Source organism: Oryctolagus cuniculus, chromosome 3 (genome assembly GCF_964237555.1).
Source record: "Oryctolagus cuniculus chromosome 3, mOryCun1.1, whole genome shotgun sequence".
Lineage (NCBI taxonomy): Eukaryota > Metazoa > Chordata > Mammalia > Lagomorpha > Leporidae > Oryctolagus > Oryctolagus cuniculus.
Window position 1 is genome coordinate 181365888 of NC_091434.1, and position 17743 is coordinate 181383630.

The 17743-nt window shown below is 50.8% G+C and overlaps 1 gene segment (V, D, J or C); it reads right to left on the reverse strand.

Annotated features, from left to right (window-relative positions):
* Window positions 1-3966: 3966 nt before the first annotated feature.
* LOC108175646 (T cell receptor beta variable 6-5-like) lies at window positions 3967-4535 on the reverse strand. The segment is given in 2 exon segments: window positions 3967-4343; window positions 4426-4535. Coding segments are annotated over 2 exon segments (378 nt in total).
* Window positions 4536-17743: the final 13208 nt, after the last annotated feature.

Here is a 17743-nt window from a genome sequence, read left to right on the forward strand (position 1 = left end):
AGCAAAAGTGGACCAGTTGAAAGCAAAAGTCATAGGGCAAGGGTTTGGTGCATCAGTTAAGTTACTGCTTGGCATGCCTGGCTTCCTGCCAGAGACCTGGGTGTGAGTCCCAACTCTGCTTCCAATACAGCTTCCTGCTGTGGACACACTGGGGTGCAGCAGGGGATGGCTAGACTAGTTAGACCCCTGCCACCTATGTGTAAGACCTAGATATAATTCTAGGCTCCTGAGTGTCCTGGTCCATTGTGGCTGTTGTAGACGTTGACGAGTGAACCAGTAGATAGAAAATATCTGTCTGTTTCTCTGTCTGTGTCTTTCTCTGCCTCTCAGATATATAAATAAATTTTAGAAAACCAAAGATCATGGCAACAGTATTTTTTAACACATTTGTTTATTTATTGAGAGGTAGAGTTATAGGCAGTGAGAGGGAGAGAGAGAGGTCTCCCATCCACTGGTTTACTTGCTAAATGACCACAACAGCCAGAGCTAAGCTGGTCTGAAGCTAGGAGCCAAGGGCTTCTTCAGGAGCTCCCAGGTGGGTGCAGGGGCCAAGCACTTGGGCCATCCTCCACTGCTTTCCCAAGGCACAGCAGAGAGCTGGATCAGAAGAGGAGCAGCTGGGACCTGAACTGGAGCCCAGCAACACAAACGGAGGATTAACCAATTGTGCCACAGCGCTGGCCCCCCAACAGATTTTGGAAACATCAAGTCAATTTGCTGATTGACTTTCTGGAGGGTAAAAGAACAGTAACAGCTGCTGGTTAGGAGACTGTTTTGAGAAAGCCAGAATTCTGTAAGAAAAAGCACTGGACATTTTTACCAGGGTGTCCTTCTCTACCACAGCAAGCTTCTGCTCATTTCTCTTATCAAACAGTGGCAATAGTGCGCAAGAGTTTCCATGGGAAGTCATTAGGCATCCTCCTTTTGTCCTGTCTGGCAGCTTTTGGTTTTCCTTCAGGGCATAGTATACAAGAGACTGCATGGACATGGTTGACTTCCCAGGATCTCAGTGCTTCAATGCTCATTACTCAATGGCTAGGGTCATCTCTTACAAAACACTCTTGAACTCAGTGGAGCTTAAGTTAAGAAGTAAATGTGGCCGGCACCGCGGCTCTCTAGGCTAATCCTCCGCCTTTTGGCGCCGGCACACCGGGTTCTAGTCCTGGTCGGGGTGCCGGATTCTGTCCCGGTTGCCCCTCTTCCAGGCCAGCTCTCTGCTGTGGCCAGGGAGTGCAGTGGAGGATGGCCCAAGTGCTTGGGCCCTGCACCCCATGGGAGACCAGGATAAGTACCTGGCTCCTGCCATCGGATCAGCGCGGTGCACTGGCCGCAGCACACCGGCCATGGCGGCCATTGGAGGGTGAACCAATGGCAAAGGAAGACCTTTCTCTCTCTCTCTCTCACTGTCCATTCTGCCTTTAAAAAGAAAAAAAAGTAAATGTTAGGGGCCGGCGCCGTGATGTAGCAGGTAAAGCCATCGCCTGCAGTGCCAATATCCCATATGGGTGCCGGTTCGATTCCTGGCTGTTCCACTTCCGATCAAGCTCTCTGCTGTGGCCAAAGAAAGCAGTGGAAGATGGCCCCAGTCCTTGGGCCCCTACACCCACGTGGAAGGCTGTGAGGAGGCTCCTGGCTCCTGGCTTCGGATCAGCACAACTCTGGCCATTGTGGCCGTTTGGAGAGTGAACCAACGGAAGGAAGACCTTTCTCTCTATCTCTTCCTCTCACTTCCTGTGACTCTACCTCTGAAATAAAAAAATAAAATCTTTAAAAAAAGATAAATTTTAGGGGCAGGCTCTGTGATGTAGCGGGTAAAGCACCTGCCTGCAGTGTCGGCATCCCATATAGGCACCGGTTCAAGTCCCGGCTGCTCCACTTCTGATCAAGGTCTCTGCTGTGGCCTGGGAAAGCAATGGAAGATAGCCCAAGTCCTTGGGCCCCTGCACCTGCATGGGAGACCCAGAGGAGGCTCCTGGCTCCTGTCTTTTGATCAGCACAGCTCAAGCCGTTGTGGCCAACTGGGGAGTGAACTAGCAGATGGAAGATGTTTCTCTCTCTCTCTCTCTCTCTCTCTCTTTCTGCCTCTCCTTCTCACTCTGTGTAACTCTGACTTTCAAATAAGTAAGTAAATCTTCAAAAAATAAAATTTACGTTTAAAAATTTTTGTCTTTATTTCATTGCTCCATGAACTGTTTGAAGTCTCGCTTATGGGGTGCAGCGTGACATTTCAGTACATATATGTAATATGTAATGATGAGCGTATGGTACTTAACATTTCAGTCACCTCATACACTTATTATTTCCTTGGGTACATAACTACTTTAAATTACACACTTAGTTGTTGCCAGCTCCAGCTTTCCTGATGTGCTCTAGAACATTAGAAGTTACTCTTATGCAACTGCTGTCCTGTACCAGCTAACGTCCTCTTCCCTTCCCTTCCTCCTCCACACCCTTCCCATGCCCTGGTAACCACGATTCTACTCTCCACTTCTGTGAGAGACATCTTTTAGCTTCTACATGTAAGTGAGAACAAGTCGCATCCGTCTTCCAGTGTGTAGACAGTTCACTTAACATAATGCCTTTCGGTTCCATCTACACTGCGATGAATGACAGATTTTTATCTTTTATGGCGGAATCTTACTCATCGTGCATATGTGCTGCGCTTTCCCTACTTTCCCTTGCTGATGGACACTTAGGTAGATTCCACGTCTTGGCTGTTATGAGTAGTGCAGCAATAAACACGCAAGTGCAAATAACAGCATGTCACATTGGAGCTGGTAAATCGTACACCAATCGACACACTGGCTCTCACAGATCCACGGGACTGTGCTGACCTAACAGTTGAATGCTCTTTTGTAAGCCAAAGCAGATCATTTCAGACACAAAGAGATTGTCCTGGACTGGGTAGCTGGAAACTAAAATATGGAAACCACAGGACCCAAAGTCCTAACATCCTACCTTTATTCTACAGTTGGTCAATTTAAGACTATAATGGAACAGAAGTATTCTACAAAAAGTTTACTACATAACTTAAAAATTATTTGAAGAGAAATTGATGTTATTCCCTCTGAAGGCATGTGTTTTCCTTTGAATATGTTAATGAATCATGTTAACCATGAATGAAATCTGCCTGGCTACACCTGGCCATAGTAAGACAGAGAGGTTTGGCAAGATCAAGTTTCACATGATTGATCAGCAGGGCACAGACAGAAAGGTGGTGTCTGAACACTTCGTCCTGTAATTAGAGGATGCTGGGACATGTGATGTCCTGGATACTCAACCATCCTGCACAGAGCAATGGCCTGGCATGTCTTGCCAGGGGCACGGTGTGGACAGTAGAGGGAAGAATCGTCCTGGAAATTGTCTTTCAATCATCTCAGACATTTTTTGGGTTCTTTAAGCCTCTCTGCCCTTTCCTGTTGTGGGACCAAGTCTGCAAGAGGAGAGGAGCAGGCATCTCTATAGCACGATATTCTCACCATCAGGGAAATGCAGGGCCACGCACTCGGCTCTTAGCGCTTCCTCTCCCAGCTCCAGCTGATCAGCTGTGAATCTATGATGTTCATAGGACAGTGTGCAGCAAGAAGCCAGCTTGCTTTTAATATAACAGAGCTGGACAGAGGAAGATAGATAAGGACAAGATTACCTTAACTATCTCCACTGCAGCCCATACTCCGACCAGGTGCTGGGCTCCGTGCAATTCCTCATCATGGAAACTCACGAGGAAGGAGGTAGAAACATGAGACGGAGCCCTGCTTTTGAGGAAGAGGAAGACTGTGGGTACAATCCTGGAAGGAATGGCTGTCGTCGGGTAAACTTCCCAGTTATGACCACGCTCACCTGAGACACAGAGAAGCCAGAAATCATGGCAGGAAGGGCCAGCCTGCCTTGAGTTGTAAGTCAATCTAGAAGAAGCTGGAAGCTATGTTTCCCAGGCTTGCCTTCCCTGTTTGGTTCCTTGGGAGCTCTGATGAGGGTGTCGCTGGGTTCAGGGGCACAGTGCCTGCCCTGGGTTTATGTGCAGACAGCAGGTGGCTGTGCAGGGCTGTGGTAACTGCTGGCACAGAAGTACACAGATGTCTGCGAGGGGACAGCTGACGGCAGTGTGAGGTGAAACTCCTCTATGCTTGGTCTGGATGCGTTGTACCCATCGGGAAGGTCTCCTTTCTCAGGGGTACCTAGGCCAACTGAGTAATAGATGAGCTTCAGCCCCAGCCCTGGGTCCTGGCGGTACCAGTACATGTAGTCATGGTTCATATCCTGGGCACATCTCAAGGTCAGGCTCTGTCCTGTCTTTAGGACCTGGAACTTGGGGCTCTGAGTGACACCAGCATTGGCTGGACCTGCAGAGGAGGAAGAAGCAGATGATGCAGCCCCCGTGGAAAGGCTTGTCCCTCGGGCCTGGAGAGCCCTTCCTGGACTCACCTGCCAGCAGGAGACAAAGGACCACACAGCTCAGGGGACCCCCACTCATGGCGGGAGCGGGCGGGACAGCGGGCTCTTCTGGTCCAACTGCTGACAGAACAGTAATGGGACACTTGTGGGAGTCATTCTGAGCCTGCTCTCTCCCTGCCTGGGACCAGAGCCTTCCTGTCACCAGGGGCCACGCCCCCTTCCCCAGATGGCCCAAACCAGAATGCACAAGAAATCAGCTCAGGACAGGAAGAATGGATCTGAGCCAACACCAGTCTGTAAGTTTTCCTTGATGCTGCTGTGGAAGAAATTATAACTGTATGTATGTTTTGTTCCTGTGACTATAATGTTCAGTAGTCCACTGGTTTTAGTTACTTCAATATTTGTGTAGTCCAGAATCTTAAGGAAAATCCTTACAACCACCTGGTTCCTTTTCACTCTGTGCCCAAATTACTCATTCAAGTGCCCTTTCTAATTTGCTTAGTTGACCACAATCCTGTTCATGTCCTCTCCCTACATGGTTCTCAGGCATCTGGTCTCCAGAGCTCAGCAGCACGGTCTTCAGCATTTGTGGGGTCATTTGCTCCATGTCCTGTCATTTCCCTGACAGCTGAGCCACATGCCCGTGTGGCCTGGAGCCCTGCGTGGTCACTCAGGGTATTTCTCCCCGAGAGCGGCGCTTCTGCATAAGAATCACCTCCCACCTTTGGCCGTTGGTGCTTGTTCAGTCACGCAGACGGCCACAAAGATGCAGGAGTGGCGAGGGGAGACACGGCAGACTCCAACGAAAGAAAAAGTGCTGTTTCTATTGGAGACGTCACATTTGATGGGGAACACCCCCTGTCTGACATTCGTTAGTTGATAAACACAGAGGAGGTCAAAGGTCTATCTTGTAGCCCAGAGCCTACACTTAGAAGGATTTCACACTTGGCTTAACAATCTCTTGTTGTAATCCTCAAATTCTTTTTTTTAATAACTTGATTTCTTTTTTATTGTTAATAAAATTCTTTAATGTTTAAAGAAAAAGTTATACAGTAGTTCTCCCTGATGTTTTGTTTTACATGTTTTTTTAGAAAGCTTTTATTTAATGAATACAAATTTCATAGGTACAGCTTTAGGAAAACATAGCAGTTCTTCCCCCATATCTCCCTTCCCCCCAAACTCCTGTTCCACCTCCTACTCCCTATCCCATCCCATTATTCATTAAGATTCATTTTTAATTATCTTTATATACAGCAGACCAACTCTAAGTAAAGATTTCAATAGTTTGCACTCCCCCCCCCACAGTATAAAGTACTGTTTGAAAACAAGTTTTACTGTTAATTCTCATAGTACAACTCATTAAGGAGAGAAGTCCTACATGGGGAGTAAGTGCACAGTGACTCCTATTGTTGATTTAACAATTGACACACTTATTTATGACATCAGTGATCATCCAAGGCTCTTGTCATGAGCTGCCAAGGCCATGGAAGCCCTTTGAGTCTATAAACTCCATCAGCACATAGACAGAGACATAAGTAAAGTAAAAGTTCTCTCCTCCCCTCAGAGAAAAGTACCTCCTTCTTTGATGGCCACTTCCTTCCACTGGGATCTCACTCACAGAGATCCTTCATGTGACCATTTTTTGCCACAGTGTCTTGGCTTTCCATGCCTGAAATGCTCTCATGGGCTTTTCAGCCAGCTCCAAATGCCTGAAGGGCTGATTCTGAGGTCAGAGTGCTGTTAAGTGCATTTGTCATTCTATGTGTCAGCTGTGTAACCTACTTCCCATGTTGGAAAATTCTCTCCATTTTAATTCTATCTATCATAATTTGATTTCTATAAGGAGAAATTCAGGTTAAAAATGAACAATATGCATTGAAATGAAAATATATTTTTAGACATTGGAAATTCTAGATCAATGCTAAAAGGCACTAAAATATACATAAGGGGCTGGCGGTGTGGCTCACTTGGTTAATCCTCCGTCTGTGGCACTGGCATCCCATATGGGTGCCGGTTCTAGTCCCAGTTGCTTCTCTTCCAGTCCAGCTCTCTGCTGTGGCCCAGGAGGGCAGTGGAGGATGGCCCAAGTGCTTGGGCCCTGCACCTGCATGGGAGACCAGGAGGAAGTACCTGGTTCCTGGCTTCAGATTGGCGCAGTGCTGGCCGTAGCGGCCATTTGAGGAGTGAACCAACAGAAGAAAGACCTTTCTCTCTGTCTCTCTTTCTCTCTCATTGTCTATAACTAAACATGTCAAATAAATTAAAAAAATAAAATATACACAAATTATTTTTTGAAATTTTAGTCAACATGATACTGGAAGGCCTACCTAGGGAAACTGGGCAAGAAAAATAAAGGACCTCCAAATTGGAAAGGAGAATTCAAATCATCACTGTTGGCAAATGACATGATCTTAGAAAACCCCAAAGGCACAACACAAAAGCTGACAGAACTAAGACATTTAGCAAAGCTACAACAAAGTCAGTGTACAAAACCAGTCGCACTGTTACACACCGAAGTGAATTATCTGGAAAAGAAACCTAGAGAGCAATCCCACGCCCGAGAGCTACAATAAAGAGAAAGAAAATACCCAGGACTAAACGTGATCAAGCAGACAAAAGATCTCTACAACGAAGCCTAAGAATCATAGATGAAAGAAATTGAAGCGTATTTTTAAATTTGGGAGTAGCATGCAATACTTGTAGATTTAATGGCTACAGTACACCCTTCCAATGCACATACCCAGCACAATGCGATCCTACCAGACAATTAGGCTTCCCAGAGATCTTCTTTCTTTATGGCTTTGGCTTCCAGCCCGGGGTCCTGCTGTTCAACCGCAAAGATCCCCTTCATGCTGAGCAGATCTAGTGGTGAGAACTGTCCATGTCCCTCCAAGCTTCATGTTCAAACTTCAAGGTCCTTGTTCAGTATAAAGAGATGGGGATCACAGGACTAGGGCTCCACTCTCTTTTACAAGATGAATGAGCTTCTCTTTTCTGAAAGTCGCAGTTACAGAGAGCGAAGGCAGGGGACAGACAAAAAGGGTGGCAAGAGTGAGGGAGAAGGAGGGAGAGATAACTTCCAACTCGCAGCTCAACATGAAGCTGGCGGACTTTGGGCTCAGCTGCCAGCTGCCTGAGGGTGAGCTGATGCAGGGCTTCTGCAGGACCCCAGAGTAAGTGCCCCCGAGGTGGTCCTGTGGGAACCCTACGACACCTTTGCCTCGGATATGTGGAGCCTGGGGTTCATCCTCTTTGCCATGCTGGCATGGGCCATCCCTTCTACAGGAAGGACCGGGCAGAGCTGTGGGACTGCATCCAGAGGGGGAGCTACGGGCTCCCGTGTGCGGTCAGCCCAGCCCTGCAGGAGCTCCTGAGCTGGCTGCTCAGCCTGGACCCCTGCGGCAGGCCTATAGCAAAAATCGCCTGCCAGCAATGTTGGTTTGACCCCTTAGAAGGAGCTGAGGGCGAGGAAGTGACCGTGGTGCAGCCCCTGGGGGTTCCTGAGGACCCAGAGGCCCAGGAGTACCTGGCGGGCCTGGGTCTGCTGCCGGATGCTAGAGCCTCGTTGCCATCTGGCCCTGGAGGATCCAGCTGGATGGCCCTGCAGCCGGACTCCCGGAGCCTGGAGCAGGTGCAACCCTGTTGCGGAGTGCGGCTCTGGCTGTGGTCTCCCCCGCACAGCCTCATGGTTTTGTGGGCATGAGCGAGGTCCAGAGCGTACCTGTCCTTCTCACCTGCCCTCCCCTGCCACCTCAGGGACACAGGGAGCCTGAGCCAGAGCCTGAGCCGGAGCCGGAGCCTGAGTCAGAGGCGGAGTCGGATTCAGAGTTGGTGCTGGAGCCGGAGCCGGAGCCGGAGCCTGCCGTTGCTGCCCCCGTGCTGGCCATTTCCCTCCCTGGACAGCTGCAGGAGAGGAGCCCTGGTGCCAGCCCAGCCCCCGAGCCTGTCCCTGTGGCTGCCCCCTCCACCCCCAGCCCCAGGAGCAGTCTGCCCCTGGTGGTGCCAGAGGTCCCAGCGGCCGAGCCTGAGGAGGCTGGGACCTCAGCATCGGCCTCGTCCCGAGCAAGGGCCGGCAGGGGCTGGGCAGGAGGATTGGCAGGAGGATCATGAGATTCCTCCCGTGTGCCTGCTGCCTGCCGGCCCCAGCCAGCGGCCCTGGCCCCCGCAGCCGAAAGGTGGCCCCCAGGCAGCCTGCCTCGGTGTGCAAGCTGAGCTGCCTGAGGACTCTCACTTGCTTGAGCGTTTCTGTCTTCTCATCAATAAAATTCTTTTTTTTATTTTTTTGACAGGCAGAGTGGACAGTGAGAGAGAGAGACAGAGAGAAAGGTCTTCCTTTTGCCGTTGGTTCACCCTCCAATGGCCGCCGCGGCCGGCGCGCTGTGGCCGGCGCACCGCGCTGATCCGATGGCAGGAGCCAGGAGCCAGGTGCTTCTCCTGGTCTCCCATGTGGGTGCAGGGCCCAAGCACTTGGGCCATCCTCCACTGCACTCCCTGGCCACAGCAGAGAGCTGGCCCGGAAGAGGGGCAACCGGGACAGAATCCGGCGCCCCGACCGGGACTAGAACCTGGTGTGCCGGCGCCGCTAGGCGGAGGATTAGCCTAGTGAGCCGCGGCGCCGGCCCAATAAAATTCTTAACTGTATCCATGGAACTGGTCCGGTGTGGTGTTTGGGTCCTGGTGTGCACCTTGGCACGGTTGCATGGAGTTGACTACCGGATGGATCTCACCGGGACAAGTGCGACCCCACTCGTTGCTCTGGGGCTCACACCAAACCTGACCTCCTGGACCTGCTCGGTTGCTCCTGCACAGGAAGGAGGGTCCCTGGATGTGTGACACAGCAGGAGGTCCTGTCATTACTGATGTGCATGGAGGCAGAGCTGAGAGTGTCCACGCCCAATGTGCACCTGCACTGCCAATGGAGAACAAGACCCCACCCCCGAGGGCCAAGGTTCCTGACATGACAGTGTGCGGGATTGGCCAGGTGTGGACTCAGGCAGCTGCAGGGGCAGGAATCCCAGCTGTGGCCTGGGTCCAGCAGAGAACATGGGCGGGCCCTGTACCGAGGACAATGTGTCAGGACAATGGGGCACCTGGCCACACCCTGGCCTCCCAAAAGTACCTGTGCAAACAGGAGGGAGCTGAGAGGAGAGCTGGGGGCTGTCTGCAGAGGAGAGGGCCCCTCCGGGGCCACCCGGGGAAGCTGTGGGCCCGAAGCTCTCCACACCCATCTACATGTCTTAACTCCATCCTCCTGGGGGATTGGAGATTGTTCTTAGTTCTTGATCAGTTCTTTCCGATCTGAAGGTAACTCGGATGCTCTGCCAAGATGGACCACAGCCCTTTTACTGTTCTGCCACCTTCCGGGACAGAATCAGGGCTGTGAGTGCTTCAGCTTGAGTGAGTGGGCACACCATGCTTGGAGGATCTCTGGGAAGTTAGAGGGAAAAGGGACTTCAGAGAAATCTCAAGGTCACCTCCAGGAGTGAAATGATTCCTGGTGATCCTGATGCGACGAGGCTGTGAGCCGTGGGCAGGGCAGACACACAGATATTCTGTGTGAGCTCCCAGCACACATGTGATTTGGCTACTATTGTCAGAGGTGCAATGGGAACACAGGTCCTGCTGGCATGCATGCACCTGCCCTATGCCCACAGCACAATGACAAGGTGCCAAGAAGTGGTGCTGTTGGGAGTCACTGAGGTGGCCTAGGTGGGGCCTGCAGTGGGCTTGGTTCTCCTGACCTTGCTTCCGCATTTCCTAACTGGTCATGTCCAGTATCCTGGCCCTTTCCCCAAGACGTGTTCTCCTCCCTGATCTGTGGCCTCGAACAAATCCGTGAGTCTTTGCTGCTTACTGCTCAGGTTCCCTGGACCCTGGGTCCCAGAAGGGAGATCGATAGTAAAACACAGCCACTGAGATTGTCCTTCACCCAGGGGCAGGGCTGGGGAAGCAAGAAGCAGGCCGGGGACGTGGTGGCAGGCTTGTTGCCCCCGTCTGCTCCCTGGTGTGGATTTTCTTTATGCCCAGACGCCCAAAGTGTGGACTCCCAACGTTGCCGGGCTCTGTCCCCTTCAGGGCGGGACTCAGCTCCTCCCCTCACATTGGGGACCTTTGCTCGCCTGCCCCCTGCCCACCTTTCCCTGTGCACACATTGGATGGCCTTGGTAGACACAGATCTTGGGCCACCTCTGGGCCTTTGCATGTGCTCTTTCCTCCCTGAGAAGCGAGGCCTGGGTCACCAATCCAGAATCTGGGGCCGCATCTGGGTCTCCCATGTGGGGTGTCAGGGACCCAAGCACTTGGGTGCTCACCTGCTCCCTTTCAGAGTGTGTGGGAGCAGGAACGTGAAAGTGCCAGGACTAGAACCCAGGTACCAGCAGGCCTTGTGTGCATCCCTAGTTGGGTCTAAACCCCTGCCCCAGACACCTGCACCTCTTGGGTTTTATTTAAACTCTAACTCTTTCTGAGTGCTGCTATAGAGACCAGCGTACTTCTGTTTTTGAATCTTTAGCAGTGTTAGAGCAACAGGCCTGCAAACAAGTTATGGAGCCTGGCCCAGCTCTGGACATTGTAGTAAAATGAAACGAAATAATAAAGTGTGCTGCCAAAGGATGTATGTCATGATACATTTTCTTACCGCAATTACATTATTGAAAAAAAAAATTTGCAAAGAGAAGCAGAAAAAGAGGAAGAGAACAAAAAGCAAATTTGGATAATTCAGAAATTAAGTAAATCATTCTAAATAACCAGAAAAAAACAATTATTTTTCCTTCTTTTTCATGGTCTGTTTTATCTCAACAATACCTTTTACAAAGTAGACAGCACAACTATGTTAATTAAATGAACAAATATAATAAATTAAGGAAAAACAGTAGCTTGTATTTTTTTTTCTCTTTGGTTGTCCTTTGCCTAGGAAACCTCCCAAAACCTTGGTTGTGCAGCAGAGAACCTCCGTGAGAGGTTGAATGACCTGAGGATGGCCACAGTGATGGACAAAGCACGGCTCTTGTCAAGCAAATACTGCATCAACAGATGCTCTTCCCTGTGGTCCTGTGTTTCCTGGATTCTCAGAGAAGAGGCTACGACAGTCACATACGATGGACGACCTCCCATCCTGCCATCGGAACCTGGAGAGAGCAGGGCAGAGAGAGACAGAGTCAGGGCAGAGATGTCCGAGGAAGGGAGTTCAGTCCGCTACTAAATATGGGACCCAAGAAAAGTGCATTCGCACAGACGCACAGACTGGCAAATAGTACTTCCCTGTGGAACACCTGTGAGCAGTAAAAACAGATCATATATGGCGGCAGCAGCAAGTGTGGGAAGATTGACTGCTTCCCAGGGCCTGAGTCAGCCCGGCGAGCGGCTGTCTACCATGCCCTCTTCCTCGGAGACAGGACTGCTCTACAGAAGGCTGGCAACCATGCAGGGCTGTGGCACACCGCTGGCACAGGGGACACGCCGAGCCCCAGCACACGGAGCTCAGGCTGAGTTCAGAGCGATAGTCCCAGAACTGCTCTGCTGGAACGTCTCCTTTACCCCTCTGCCCCCCACTGTAATACCCAGAGGAGCTGGCCCTGGCCTGGGGTCTGCTGGTACCAGTGCATAGAAAGGTGCCCAGGGGTAGGGGAGCATCTCAGTGTCACTTGCTGTCCTTTTGCTTTGGTCAGGTGTTCTGGAATGTCTCTGGAATCCACTGGGCCTGTGAGACAGGAAACAGAACCTAAGGGCAGGACCCAGGATGAAGACAGGGCCCTCTTGCTGCAGCCTGTCTCAGCAGACTTGCATTTCAGAGATGGCAAACGTGGGTCAGAGGTTTCTCAGCTGTGCCCAGAGCTCACCTGCTCCCAGGAGACACAGGACCACCCAGCAGAGCAGCCTGGAGCCCATGGCAGCATCAGGAACCCAAGGCACCTCCTAGATCAGAGGTAAGGGTCCAGGGTGAGTGTCCTCAGGTTCTGATGCTCCTGTCACCTGGGTAGGACACTGGCCTGTGGTGCAGTGCTCTGGTGTTGCTGTCCCTGCAGGCCACGGAGGCCCACTGCTCCCAGGAGGGACCCTGGCTCTGCTGCTCCTTGTGTTCCTGCCCCTCCCAGTCTCTGACCTGAAGGTGGGTGAGGTTGACCGCAGGCCCCACAGGCCCACAGCATCCTTCCTTCCTTCCAGTTCCTTCGCCCCTGGTCCGACACTGGTTCTCCACCTTTGCTGTCCGGAGATCTTCACCCTCCACTGTCCTTGCAGGTACGAGAAACTCCTTCTTGGGGTTTCTCACCCTTCCCTGGACACTGTGCATGTGTGCTGGACCCTCCTATCATACTGACACCACCCCCGGATGCCAGTAGCAGCCAAGTCTTTTCTTCAGCTCCCCTCTCTGGCTCTGCCTCGGAAACCCTCCCAGGTGTCCTGGTGTCACCGAGGGCCACGGCACCTCCCAGTTTTCTTGCCCCTGTGGTGGCTTGTCTCACAGCTGTGTCAGCTGAGGCTGCTCCACACTGGGAGAGGAAGTTTGTGCACAGAGCACTGGGGACTCCGCGGGGCTGTGCCAAGCTGCTGGCACAGAGGTACACAGCCGAGTCCTGCAGCTCCAAGGCGCTCACGTTCATTTCAGAGTGCCAGTCAGAAAACTGGTGAGCTGAGAACCTGCCCGAGACATTTCCTTTTGCATTCTGTGACCCTAAGTAATAATCAAAGAGGAACTGGAGTCCCTGGCCCAGGACCTGTTGGTACCACACCACACGGTTGTGTCCAGAGTCAGGGGTACACGTCAGTGACACTTGCTGCCCTCTTGTTTGGATCAGGTATCTTGGCGTCTGTGTGACTCCTGCCTCCACTGGTCCTGTGGGAAAAGCATACGGATACGAGTGCTGGAGAGAGCCTAGGAAAGTGACCCGAAGGGAAGTAGAGGATCAAGGAGCAGCGAGCTCAGAATGGGATGCACTCCTTGTCCCCAAGACTCACCTGCTCCCAGGAGACAAAACAGAGACCAGGGGAGGAGCCAGCACGCCATGGCACAGCAGTAGAAAGCCCAATGTTTTTTGTGCTCGGGGTTGGGAAGAGCTGAGTTTTGGTCTGCTTGTCCTGATTGGGGGACCATCCTGTGATGTCACTGTCGGATGTCATCCTCCTCAGGGCTGCTGAAGTCCCATGTTCCCCACACACCTGAGCTGGCCTAGGGGAGAAGCTCCCGATGATGCAGCTGCTGCTCAGCCTGCGCTGCCCCCGGGCATGGCTCCATCTCCCTCCCTGCTCACTGTCCACCTGCTGCTTGTCATGCTGTCGGGTAACGCACATACCTGCAGGCAGGTGTCGGTAAAGAGCTGGGATTACTCCCCTACTCTCTTCTCCCGGCAGCAGGTCCTGCCCTCTCCTCAGTGGCCAGCGATGCAGTCACCAAGACAGAGTCCAGCTGTTCAGGTAAAGGCAGCCTGGGTCATCTGTAACTTATGAGCATAAAGGTTCCCCAGAAACAGGGCCGACATTGTAGCCTAGTGGGTTAAGCCACTGCCAGCAGCACCAGCATCCCATGTGGGCACCAGTTCAAGACCCTGTGGTTCCACTTCTGATCCAGCTCCCTACTAATGCACCAGGGAAAACAGTGGAAGATGGCCCAAGTGCTAGGTCCCCTGCCTCCATCTGGGAGACCTGGAAGAGGCTCCTGGCTCCTGCCTTGGGCCTGGCTGAGCCCCATCTGTTGTGGCCATTTGGAGAATGAACCAGCAGATACAAGACTTCTCTTTCAGTAACTCTACCTTTCAAATAAATTAAATGAAAATTCTCCAGAAACAATTACACAAGTTTGTCAGCTCGCAGCACAAGATGAGCCATTGTGGGATGCAGTGCCCTGGGTAGGTCACCTTCATCCCTCCAGATCACCCTGCCTGCACTGTCTGCCCCAGGGGATGACATTAACTGCCTCCTCTTCCTCTCCCTCCCCAGTGAACTCAGCTCATGGTGGGCAAGGGCAGGAGAGCAGGTGGAGGCAGGAAAGGCGACTGTCCTGGTTCTCAGTATTCATGCCCCTACCCCTTATTAAAGTAATGCATGTCTCGGCTGCTTTTGTCCACCAGAGGGCACACCACCTTGTAGTTGGTCTCCCAAAGCCCCAGCCCACAGCTGCCCAGAACCCACATCTCTGCTCTATTGTAGGCCAATGTGAAAAGAGCTGCCACTTACCATAGCCCCTAACCCTGCCACACCTTAGTAAGTAATCCCGTTACTCTCTCTTCTCAGTTCTGCAGGAGCCCTGATAGACCGCACAAGGGAACCTGAGCCTTGGAGGATTTATTTTGCCCTTAAAAAAAATAACACAAGCACGATCCATCTGTGTTGGAGGTAACAAAGTTTCTAACATTCTGTGATTACTAATATCACAAGTTCTACCGTCGTGCCGTTAGCATTACTGACGCAACAGAAGCCTGGAGACATATGCTGTGTGAAAATAAAGTGTGACGTGGGCCTTGGAATCCGAAGAGGATCCTACAAGAACTCCCTCCGCATCCTTCCCTACTCCTTCTTGGGGAAATCTGCAACGCTGATTTGTGCACGCATGTGGTGGACCCCGTGATTGCTCCCTAAAGAAGCCATCTTCAGGACACACTCTCCTACCCCAACAATTGTGCCTCTCACTGTTCCCTAAAGATAATGGAAAAGCTGAGCAAGCTATGGTAAAAGCAAGGAGCCAAGGGAACGCCCATCCCTTAGTACAGTATATTGGTTTGGCCATTTAGAAAGCTGTTCACTGCTCCCAACAAACCTACACATGAATCTATCTGATGACTCGGTCATTGCACCCTTCTGTCTACACTTAGGGGACCTAGACAAAATTACCAACAAAGAATTGTACAAGAATATTCTAAGCAACTTTAATCATAATAGATTAAGTTTGGAATAACCAATATACTCCTCCACAAGATAACTAAATGAATGTGTATTCAGATGACAAAATATGACTCAGTAATAAGAATGTATAATCTCTGGATATGCAAGACAACATGAGGATATTTCAAAAATATTATTTTTTTGAAAAATAGAAGTTAATCAGGCCGGCGCCGCGGCTCACTAGGCTAATCCTCCGCCTAGCGGCGCCGGCACACCGGGTTCTAGTCCCGGTTGGGGCGCCGGATTCTGTCCCGGTTGCCCCTCTTCCAGGCCAGCTCTCTGCTGTGGCCAGGGAGTGCAGTGGAGGATGGCCCAGGTGCTTGGGCCCTGCACCCCATGGGAGACCAGGAAAAGCACCTGGCTCCTGGCTCCTGGCTCCTGCCATCGGATCAGCGCGGTGCGCCGGCCGCAGCACGCCGGCCGCGGCGGCCATTGGAGGGTGAACCAACGGCAAAGGAAGACCTTTCTCTCTGTCTCTCTCTCTCTCTCACTGTCCACTCTGCCTGTCAAAAAAAAAAAAAAAGTTAATCAAAAAGAGTGACATGTGACTCCATTTCTACATAGTTCAAGAACTGACAAAACTAACCCACAGTGGTAGGAATCAGTGTTTATCTCAGGTCGCCTCTGTTCCCAGCGGGTTAAGCTACTGCTTGAAACACCATCATCCAAACCGCTATTGTGACGCCAGTTTGAGCATCAGCTACTCTGCTTCCAGTCCAGCTACCCGTTGATGTACCTGAGAAGGAAAGTGGAAGTTGGCCTAAGGACTTACGGCTCTGCCACCCACGTGGGGGATTCAGATAGAGTTCCAGGCTCCCGGCTTTGGCTTGGCTCAGCCTCAGCTACTGTGGCCATCTGGGGAGTGAACCAGTAGATGGAAGATGTCTCTCTATGTGTTTGTTTCTCTCTCTCCTTCTGCGTCACACTGCCTTTAAATAAAAATTAATAAATCTTTTTAAAAAGATTTATTTTATTTATTTGAAAGAGTTACATAGAGTGGTAGAGCAAGAGAGAGAGAGAGAGAGAGAAAGTCTTTTATCCTCTGGTTCATTCCCCAAATGGCCACAATGGCCAAAGCTGAGCTGATCCGAAGCCAGGAGCCAGGAGCTTATTCCAGGTCTCCCATGTGGGTGCAGGGGCCCAAGGACTTGGGCCATCTTCTACTGCTTTCCCAGGCCATAGCAGAGAGCTGGATCAGAAGTGGAGCAGCTGGGTCTCGAACCGGCGCTGATATGGGATGCAGGCGCTTCAGGCCAGGGCATTAACCCGCTGTGCCACAGCACTGGCCCCAAGCAATTTACTCTCTATTATCTATACCTTAATAACATATTACTATAAAGCAAATTAATTAATTGCATAAAAGATGGGAGTCAAATTTATGCTTATATTCTTTTAAAAAATATTTATTTGAAAGGCAGAGTTACAGAAAGAAGGAGAGACAGAGAGAAAGAGAATCTTCCATCTGCTGATTCACTCACTTGATGGCCACAATGGCTGGGGCTTGGCCAGGCCAATGCCAGGAGCCAGGAGTTTCAACCAGGTCTCCCACATGGTGGCATGGGCTCAAATAATAGTTGGGCCATCTTCAGCTGGGATGCTGGCATCGCAAGTAGTTGGTTAACACCCTGTGCAACCATGCCAGACCCTATATGCTAGAATTTTATACAGTCCAATTTAGAAATTTATCACATAAAATAAGCAGATCTGAATACTCACAAGTCTACACGAAATATTGAGATGGGTGATGGGCTCAGTGATTTAAATATACAACACCCAAATTTAGATCCAAATAAACTGGACTGACAAGTTTGCCCAGAAACAGTTAAAAATCTGTTGTTAGAAGAAAGCTATGGAGAAATAAAATGAAAAAAAATCCCCAAAGGCTGTTGACATATTCCACTTTCCATAAAAATCTATAAATGTCATAAGTTGGGAGATTGGCCATTTATCAGTTTCACTGTTCAGACTTCAGGTCCAATTTATAGCAGACTGACCAATCAGAGAATCGATTTTCTGCCAAGCAAGCAGCCTGTTCCCCTCTTTGCATACAGGGTCTAAAGTAAACCAACAAACCCTTCTGGAGGGCTGCAGGGACACACAACATAGTCGCATGGGATCCTCACTTCCTGGGAAGCCCACTGAGGAACTCCCAATCTTGGCATTAATGCGTCCCCAGTCAAGAAGCTTTGCTGATGAGTCTGTGCTTCTACCCACAGGCGCTAAGGAGGGTTACAGCCTGCAGGAAGACAAAACAGCTGCTCAGTAGCATTCTGTAATATTTCACAAGAAAATGTAAGGCTCATGGACTAAACCAAGTCCAACTAACGGTAAGAATAAGTTCCTTCCTTAATATGCCCTCAGAAGACTCAGATCACCGCTCTCTTCCCACAGGTCCTCGGAAGAAACGTAGCGCATTGCCTCTTTTTCCAACACCTTGCCAGCTGAATGGTTCTAGATCCCGAGCTTCTGGTTG